At 35.9% G+C, this 10,537-nt stretch overlaps 1 protein-coding gene across 2 annotated transcripts in view; it reads right to left on the bottom strand.

Moving 5' to 3' along the window:
* Nucleotides 1-10,537, bottom strand: part of G3BP2 (G3BP stress granule assembly factor 2) — a 34,312-nt gene that overhangs the window by 9,978 nt on the left and 13,797 nt on the right. Inside the window, exons 2-8 of one of the 2 annotated variants that reach the window (XM_040481110.1) lie at nt 7,851-7,969; nt 5,369-5,450; nt 4,372-4,545; nt 3,157-3,247; nt 2,143-2,245; nt 1,353-1,533; nt 278-376 (exon numbers count right to left, since the gene is read on the bottom strand). In XM_040481110.1, the coding sequence (XP_040337044.1) occupies nt 278-376; nt 1,353-1,533; nt 2,143-2,245; nt 3,157-3,247; nt 4,372-4,545; nt 5,369-5,450; nt 7,851-7,945 (825 nt within the window). In that variant the 5' untranslated portion in view covers nt 7,946-7,969. The remainder of the gene's footprint in view (nt 1-277; nt 377-1,352; nt 1,534-2,142; nt 2,246-3,156; nt 3,248-4,371; nt 4,546-5,368; nt 5,451-7,850; nt 7,970-10,537) is intronic. The other variant, XM_040481113.1, reaches the window with a different exon arrangement.

Here is a 10,537-nt window from a genome sequence, read left to right as displayed (position 1 = left end):
TATCTATCTATCTATCTATCTATCTATCTATCTATCTATCTATCTATATTGGTAAAACCAACTTAGTGTGTATTTCACACCCAAACCCCAGATACTACCTATGCAGATGATGAATGGAGATTTGGCATTTATTTAAAGTGGGTGCACTGACATTTAATACAGTATTTTTGTATATTTAATCCATAATTTCTGATCGACTCATTTAAAGAAGTATAAAAGAGATAAGCAATTGGCAATGTAACAAGGATACAATCCAATGTGTTCACAGATCGGTTACCTGTGAGACTGGTGCTTTAACATGGGGTGGAATTCCAGAGGAAGAAACAGTACCACTAGGAGGCAGGTTTTTACTGGTCACTGAAGCCCAGGAGAAAGCCTGCAGGAAATGCAACAAACCTAGACTACTAATCATGGAAAACCACCAACATTCCTATAGGGAAACTTCCAAATATATACTTTCTTTTCATTTCTAAACTATTGTTCTATATCGGAGGACTCCTCAAAAGAAAGGCACACACACACATGCCAGTCTATGTGCCAGCTTTCAAAATCTCATTATGCAAGATTATCTGTTTTGTCTGAACTACTACATAAATCCACAAGCACGTTCCTATATGCTCTAAGGAGATGAGCAATGGCAAACAAAACCACTAACTACACATACTAGAAAAATAAGAACCTAATAGAACCAATTCCTTCCCCTTTTGGGGGAAGATAAGGTGTGATGGTATTGAGGGGAAGGATAGGAAAGAAGAGAGTACTCACTGGAAACTTTAACAGACATTCACAAATTGAACAAGGAATCTCCTCCTCTCACTACCCAAATATACTTTAACCTTCTACTTTACAGAAAGATAAAAGATGTTTTAGGTAGGCTTAAATGATACACTATGGGTGTCACTCATCTTTCCAAGATCATTTAATTGGTGGTGTAAGGAAATTGCTCCCATTTAAACCGGAAATAACAGGTACCTCTTCTTTAAATAGGCCAACTTGTTTAAGTTGGGAAATTGCATGACTCCAGTTGCATTCGTGCATAGAGGATTTCTACAGAATGAAGAGCAACTCTCAGTTATATACATGGACTCAAATAATCTCATGTAAGAGACTAAACACTGCACACAGACAAGGATTAATTGTAAGTTTCGCTCTTAAGGATATTTTGAGGGGGGGTGGAATACAAAGAAATTTCCTCAGGATTACAAAAAACCCCACAGCTTTCATATACATAAAAAAAAGCATGGTTTACTATATTAAACAATTTAACATAATAGAACAAAGGTCATGCTCCATTAATGTTACCAAATATAAAAGTGTGATGTCACAGGCCTAAAGAGCTTCTTTGATCTAACCTTTGGTGGTTCCTGTGGCAGAGAAACAGGTTCAGCAGGAGGAGGAGAAGTAGACTTCTCCTCTAATTCTTCTAAGTTCTTCTCCTCCACTTGTGGCTTTAGTTCTTCAGTCTTTGTTTCCGATTCTGGCTCAGGTTCAGGTTCATGAGAGGACTCTTCCAAAGGTTCCTCTATGCCATTACTATAATCAAATAGTTTATTCATTTTTCAGTATGAAGGAAACAATCAGTTTGATTAAAATAAGATGTAGTATTTCTCTAATCTAATGTGCATAACTAGTAATAAACTGTTTTGAAGCCAAAATCCAGTAAGAACTAGAAGGTGGAAGGGAAGGCAGAAGAGAATGACAGTCTTGCACAGCATTTCTTTGATCCTGCTATTTTCAAATGGGAATACTTAATTACTAAAAATGTTTACTTCAATACTAACTATAAATAAACCCCATATTTATAAAAATAAAATGCTCTGTGTTGTCCCAAGTATTCTACATCATCAGTAAGTAATCACTGCTTTGGGCAAAACCATGTTCAATTTTCTATATAAATAAAACAACTTTTTCCAAACTTCTTGCATATATATATATATATATATATATATATATATACACACACACACACACATATACACTATATACTATATATATATATATATATATATATAGTACTAAAATCCTGGCTTGACAGGTAGCTTTATCAAGAATTTACTTCTAACAGTTAAGTCTAGAACAAAAACCACATTACAACTACATCATAATTTAGACCAAATTTGGCCATGCAAACACTATTCTTACGCCACAGGATGAGCTTCATAGTAACCACTATCAGCATTTTCTTGCACAGGTTCTGGGGATGGTTGCCTTTCTTCTTGTTCCTCTTCTACCTCATCTTCTGATTCTGACAATATATAATACACATCTCTTTTTTAAGAGGCTCAACAAACAATTTTATATACATATTTTTAGTGTTTAAGGTAGTGATACAATGGTTTCAAAAATTGGCCTATTCCTTACTAAGGCATTCAATTGCAGTATTCCCTGTTCTCTTAAAAACCGAAAAGCAAGCAAGATGAAATTTGGTATACATTCTATTTTAAAAAAAGATCTAGGGGCAGGCACCTGGGTGGCTCAATCAGTTAAGTGTCTGACTCTTGATTTCAGCTCAGGTCGTGATCTCACGGCTTCTGAGATCTAGCTCCGCACTGGACTCTGCGATGACAGTGTGAAGCCTACTTGGGATTCTCTCTCTCCCTCTCTCTCTGCCCCCCCCCCCATGCTTACTCTCTCTCAAAATAAACAAACATTAACAAAATAAAGTTAATTTTAAAAGATTAGTAAGAAAACGAAAGGTAGAAATAAATGACATTTAAGCCTTAACTGTTTGTTTCCTTTGTCACAGCTAATCAATAGTACAATAATAAGAAAAGGAAACAAACCGATACATATAAATGAAGGATCAAAAAAAGAATTGGGATAGCCAAAAAACTGACAGCCAACAAAGACACACTAAGTGGAAAAAAGCAACCTTTGAACCATCGTAACTGCATTTTTATAAAAAAAAGTATTGCTAAGGATAGGATCCAGCAAAATTCTGTAACAGGCACCAAACTCTTGTTTAGAGAATAAGACTGAAATTTTTTTCACTTTCTGTGTCTCATTTTTATATAATGAACATCTATTTCTTTTTAACAAAAAGGAGAAAGGGGGGTTTTGAGTCAGTTACAATAGAGGCAAACTTCTGTAAGTTCTGCACTTTTCATGTCCTTAAAGAGCACTGACAGAATCTTTCTATCTTGAAAGTAACCTCACCTTCATCGAGCTCTGGTTCAGAATCACCAAATACTTCATCTTCATAACGAAACATATCATTGTGAACATAAAACTTATTTGGAACAGATCCCTACAGGAAAACAAAATTCAAATATTCCATTAAATACCAATATATTTGGCACTGCATAAAAAGAACAAATTGCAGGGGCGCCTGGGTGGCTCAGTCAGTTAAGCGTCCAACTTCAGCTCAGGTCACGATCTCACAGTTCGTGAGTTCGAGCCCCGCATCAGGCTGTGTGCTGACAGCTCAGAGCCTGGAGCCTGCTTCCAATTCTGTGTCTCCCTCTCTCTCTGCCCCCTGCCCTGCTCACACTCGGTCTCTGTCTCTCAAAAAGTGAAAAAACATTAAAAAAAAAAATTAAATAAAAATTACGTGGCATATGCGTTATCTATTTTAACACTACATAATTTTAAAAAAAACTATAGAAATATAATATAGACTCAATGTGATTTTCCAAAATTGAACATGCTGTATTAATATAAAGTACACTTATAAAAGACCATTCAAATATTGGAACTCAAGAAATGGCTACTCAATAGAAGAGAACTAGGACTAATTAACAAATGAAACTTTTCCATCTTAACGTAACTTCTTAAAACAAGATACTTTTTGTATTATGTATATAATCTTAGTAATCTATTTATACATTTGTGTCAGCATGACTTTTACTTCTAAATAGGCAAAGTGAAAACAATCAAAAAATAAATAGCAAAGTGTATACACATCCACAAAGCTCAAATTATAGCTAACCCTAAACAACACAAGTTTGAACTGCACTCCAACTTACACATGACTTTTTGATAAACACAGTAATGTACTGTAAATGTATTTTCTCTCATGTAATACCATTTTCTTTTCTCTAGCATACTTTATTATACGACTACAGTATAGAATACACATAACATACAAAATATATGTTAATCAACTGTTTATACTATCAGTAAGGCTTCTGGTCAATGACAGGCTATTAGTAGAGTTTTTGAAAAGTCAAAAGTTATGTGTCGATTTCCAGCTGCACGAAAGGTTGGTGCCCCTAACCCTGGCATTGCCCATGTTTATCAATGGGTCCAATACCAAGCTCTCCAATTTAGCTACATGCCTATCTAAATCTGTAAGAAGAAACTCGGAACACTTCAAGCAACTAATAACAATCAAAATCATACAAATGAAAATTAAGTGAAATGAAAACTTACTTCAGGAGCCAGAACAAAGGTCTGCATAAACTTCCGCTCTGGCTGTCCACTGTTAGATAGCAAACCCATGACCTGGACAACTACTCCATCACTCAAAGTTGCATGAGCATCCACATGACGAATTTTAGTATGACATTCACTGAAGTTCAGAGATAATACTTTGTGGTGTATATCCTTTAATAGGAGAAAAGACATACAAACTCTTATGATACTGCATTACTTAATACCACAGACTTTCACTGATTTCCTCACAACTCTAGAATATTAACTACTTAATCTTTCTGCCTCATACTTAATACTGCAGACATTCACTGATTTCCTCAGAACTCTAGAATATTAACTACTTAATCCTTCTGCCTCATTTGAATCCATTCCACCATGACACGCATTACTGCCAGACTGATGCTCCTAAACCACCATTTTCAACATGTCACAGCTCTCTAGAAGAGATCCTTATGGCTGCCTCCTATTAAGCAGTATTACAAGTTTTATATAGCTGTCTCCCACTGTTCTGTATTAAGTCTTTAGTCATGCACACAAACTATGTTAACTATTCCTTGACTTCAAAACTGGTTTTACTTTAGTGTGTGTTTCCTGGTGCCATTTCTTCTACTTTCAATTTCCTGTTGTCTGGTAAGGCCAAATTCTGTATGTAATTCAGAGTCTAGCTAAAGTCCCACATCATCTACCAGGTCATAAGGTACATTTGGTTCTGTGCATCCCTGTAATAGAAGGCTTAGCCCATATTTTTATAAACTTAATACATTGTTCTCAACTGTTTCATGTATAAAATACATCAAGGATAGATAATAACCTATCTTCTCCTTGGTACCCAACCCAGTGTACTATCTTGTTTCAAACAAAATGGATATTTATAAGAACTGAAAGCACATTTAAAAACTATTGTAACATACATTCTAGTTACAACTAATGATCACTTTCAAGAAGACATCCATGGGCACAAAAAATCTAAAATGTGTATGAAATTGATACTTACATTTTGGCCATAAACAGCTTCCTGGGGCTTTCCACTAGCATCTACTCCACCATGAACATAGGAAGAATTCCTTCCATAAAACCTATAAGGCCAGTGATAATTGATTAGCATTCAAATCTAAGAGGCAGCAAAGTTCTGGTATAAAAGAGACATAGCTTGTATGTCTGGCTCCATCCCTCATTAGTTGTATAATCTTGATGAAGTTACTTACGGTCCTTAAGTTCAGTTTTCTTGGTCATCAAAAACAACAGTTAACTACTCCATAAGGCTGTTGTAAGGATTAAGTGATTAATGACAGAATTTTTAGTGTTCCTGGCACTCTGAATATACATGCAATCATTTGCTATTCTCACCTAATTCCTATCCAATCTTCTTAAATGAAAGAATGAGATATTCAAAATACATTCTAAATACTGATGCTATAGTAAGTAACTGACCCAGTTTTCCCTTCAAATACAGTAACTCAGTTATCTAGATTTGTTTGGGAATCAGATGCTGTTTAACATTCTACTCAAAGTTCCAAATGATTACTAATTCCAAAGGCTTAGATTAAAACAGTTTAGAGTTATAATAATTCAAACGATTCAGAGACCAAATAAGAAAATTTACATTTCATTATCTATTATATCATTAATATTTTATACTGCTCTTAAATACGATAAACTAGTTTCTATGGCATTACCTAAAGCAATTAGAATATCCTTCTAAATTAAGATTATCAAACACACAATGTTAATTCTTTCATAAAGAGAACTCAGCTCCTATTTTTTTTTTTAATTTTTTTCAATGTTTTTTATTTATTTTTGGGACAGAGAGAGACAGAGCATGAACGGGGGAGGGGCAGAGAGAGAGGGAGACACAGAATCGGAAACAGGCTCCAGGCTCTGAGCCATCAGCCCAGAGCCTGACGCGGGGCTCGAACTCACGGACCGCGAGATCGTGACCTGGCTGAAGTCGGACGCTTAACCGACTGCGCCACCCAGGCGCCCCTCAGCTCCTATTGTTAATGAAACATGTAAGACTTCCTCTATGCCAAACAAAGTTCTCTGATTGCCCTCACAACCTCATGAAATAAGTGCTCTTTTGTAAATGAGCAAACTGAGGTTCACAAGAGGTTAAATTAACTCTCCGAAGACTACACAAGTGGGGTAGTAGCTAAGACATGAAATGAACCCAGACAGTCCCAGTCCCGCTCTATAGTCTATGCTTTTAACTACTATCTATATTTTTAAGTTTACACTATTTTCTTGCAAACATGTAACTTCTGGCAAACTTTCTTGCAAACGTGAACTTCTATCATTTTTCTGGAGCACAATTTGGCTGTAGAGTGTAAGAAATGTCTTAGAAATGATCATACCTTTGATTTAACAATTCTACGTGTAGGAAGTTATCTTAGTAACTAGAAAGGTGCACAAAGATACACGTGTAAGGATACTCACCAAAGTCTGTTAAAAAGTAAAAAATTATAAATACTTTTATTTGAAATGATAGAGAGCCTTAATGTCGCTACAAAAAAAGTTCCCTGTTTAATATCTACGTTATATAAACACTAAATTTCAGACAAGGAAAGGCCCTATTAAATCCATTCTCCCCTCCCCACTCTAAACTCCTTTATACACACTGTCAACAAAAATGTCTTTTATTTCTATAATTAGAAAAATATACAGGTATTTATTTTTGGATTTTTTTTTTTGAGAAAGGACATTAGTTATAGAAACAGGTCTTGAATAATGCAAGGCATATTTCAAAATCTAACTTTAGAATGTCCTTAGAAGAGGACCTAGCTAAAAGAATCCAAGTCCTTTTAATAGCTTTTCCCACATGAAGTGGCAATGATTTATCCTTTAACTCATGTGGCTGGTACAACAAATACTTGCAAAGCCTAATCCACCTGCTAAAATACACAGGAAGAACAAAAATTATAAATACTACTTACAATATAAATCAATTTCATTTCAAATTCTAGAAAAATTCTAGAAAAAATAAGCTTACAGATGTCCAACTCTTGCCAAAATAGTAAACAAGGCTACTGTTGTTGTTTTACCAAGGAACAGTATTTTGCAGATCAGAAGAAATTTTCACCCGTCACTTAAATGATTCATTTTCTAACACTGCTATAAGAAACTTAAAAAGACAAGTTACATCCATAATTTCAAACTGCAGATTAGAATCCATCAGTTGGTCAAGCCCAAGAAAAACACTCCACATTATACACATGTACATTTTATACAAATTATATAAATGTTGTATTTTATACAAAATACTCAAGAATATAATTGTGTATGTGTGTATGATGTGAAGCGTTTTTCTTACTGCAGATTTCATTTTTAAAAAAATCGGTTTTAGCCATCAGGCAGTTGAAATATTGGATATGGTTTGGAAAGAAACAATCAGAACATGAGACAGGAAAGATGAAATATATGTAGTTCTACTCAAGAAAATAATCTAAATAAAAATACCAAATAATCCATTCAGAATTTACCTGTGTAAATATTCTGGAGCTTTATTCAGCAAAGTATAATATTGCCTCACAAACTCCCGCCCTACAAGCAGCGGACTGGGCTTCTCCATAACCATTTCTTTGCTGCACAATGTCAAATGCTAAGGGAGCAAACACAAAAATGATTAACTATTAAAAAGTCATGTTCATAAACTTTCAGGAAGGAAATTTTCTTAGCCATACAAATAGGAATAAAGAAAATTAATGCATTTGTTTAAAAGCAATTTATAACAACAAAATCATAACTTCCCAACAACTACTGGTAAATTCCAACATTCACAGTTCCTTCATCTCTATTCCTCCAGGGAGGGTGGGGGTGGGGAGTGTCACACAGTTCTTTCTCTTATTCCCAAGAGAGTACTATGATGCCTCACACAATGAACACCATAACCAAGTCTTTCTGTCCACAGTACCTTTCTCCTTTTGGGGACTATAATCTATGTCCTTGGATTCCAATGGTTTATTTTTAAAAATCAGACAAAGGCACCAGTTAGGACCAGGAGATTACACTTATCATGGAAACTACAGACTTGTATCTTCTTTGTATTCTCTCTTCTTGGAATTATTTCACTGCCTTCAAAATGATAATGATTACCATAAAAAATAAGCAATAACCTGGGGCACCTGGGTGGCTCAGTCGGTTGGGCTGTCCAACTTTGGCTCAGGTCATGATCTCACAATTCGGGAGTTTGAACCCCAGATCGGGCCTCCTACTGTCAGCCTGTCAGTGCAGAGCCCACTTTGGATCCTCTGTCCTGTCCCTCCCCCACCCCTATCCCACTAATGCTCTCCCAAAAATAAATAAATATATTTAAAATTTTTTTAAAAAATCAGCAGACAATAATATGTTTTACATTTGGCCTATGTCCAGTTATTTCTTTCCATTAACTAAGTAAGCATTTACTACATTGCCAGGTGCTATTAATAAAGGGGATACCTGATGAACAAGATTAAGATAGGGCTAAAGAAGTTTATAATCTACCCAAAAACCAAATAATCCAGAAACAGGAAAAAGACATGAATAGACACTTCTCCGAGAAAGACATCCAGATGGCCAACCAAAACACAGAAAAATGCTCAACATCACTCATCATCAGGGAAATACAAACCAAAACCACAATGAGATACCACCTCACACCCCACAGAACAGCTAACATTAACAACTCAGGCAACAACAGATGTTGGTGAGGATTTGGAGAAAGAGGGTCTCTTTTGCATTGCTGGTGGGATTGCAAACTGGTGCAGGCACTCTGGAAGACAGTATGGAGGTTCCTCAAAAAATTAAAAAATAGAACTACCCTACGACCCAGCAACTGCACTACTAGGAATTTATCCATGGGATACAGGTGTGCTGTTTTGAAGGGGCACATGCACCCCAATGTTTACAGCAGCACTATCAACAATAGCCTAAGTATGGAAAGAGCCCAAATGTCCATCGATGGATGAATGGATAAAGATGTGGTGTATATATATACAATGGAGAATTACGTGGCAATCAAAAAGAATGAAATCTTGCCATTTGGAACTATGTGGATAGAACTAGAGGGTATTATGCTAAGCCAAATAAGTCAGAGAAAGACAAATATCATATGACTTCTCTCATATGAGGACTTTAAGACACAGAACAGATTAACATAAGGGAAGGGAAGGGAAGGGAAGCAAAAATAATATAAGAACAGGGAAGGGGACAAAACATACGAGACTCTTAAATATGGAGAACAGAGGGTTGCTGGAGGGGCGATGGGCTAAATGGGTAAGGGGCACTAAGGAATCTACTCCTGAAATCACTGTTGCACTATATGCTAACTAATTTGGATGTAAATTAAAAAAATAAATAAAAATTTTAAAAATGAAAAAAAAGTTTACAATCGTGAAATTTATGAAACAAAACAAAGAAGCAAAGGGAAAAAAATAAGAGAGACAAATCAAGAAACAGACTCTTGGGAGTGCCGGTTGGTAGAGCTGGAGACTCTTGATCTCAGGGTTATGAGTTTGAGCCGCACATCAGACATGGAGCCTACTTTAATAAGTAAATAAATAAATAAATAAATGAGGGGCGGGGAGGAAGGGGAAAGAAAACAAACAAACAGACTCTTAATTATAGAGAACTGATGACTACCAGATGGGAAAGGGGTGGGGGGACAGGTACAGGGTGATGTACAGAAGCACTGAATCAGTATATCATACACCTGAAATTAACGTAATAATGTACAGTTTATAATCTGTCGTGGAATATAAACAAGGACATAGGGAACAGAATGGTTAGGCACTATGATAAAGTACTGTTAAGCTCAAATCTCAAAGGCCAGATCAAGAAAAACAAACACAATCAAGACAAGGGAGGGAGGGTTTGTGTTGACAGGGAGGGGGCTTAAAAAATTAAAAAGAAAACAAATAGAAAATAAAAATAGAAACACAAGCATTTACTTTTTTCATGTTTATTTCTGACAGAGAGAAAGAGAGAGAGGGAGAGAGAAAGGGAGACAGAGGATCTGAAGCAGGCTCTGCGCTGAGAGCACAGAGCCCAAGGTAGGACTCAAACTCATAAACCATTAGATGGTGACCTGGGTTGAGCCAAGGTTGAACACTTAACTGACTGAAACACCCAGGTGCCCAGAAATACAATCACTTAAAGTAAATGCCTTACAAGGTGCCTGGGTGGCTCAGTC

Source organism: Herpailurus yagouaroundi, unplaced genomic scaffold, assembly GCF_014898765.1.
Source record: "Herpailurus yagouaroundi ecotype Mexico unplaced genomic scaffold, PumYag 28, whole genome shotgun sequence".
Classification (NCBI taxonomy): domain Eukaryota; kingdom Metazoa; phylum Chordata; class Mammalia; order Carnivora; family Felidae; genus Herpailurus; species Herpailurus yagouaroundi.
This window is presented reverse-complemented; position numbering and strand designations above follow the sequence as displayed.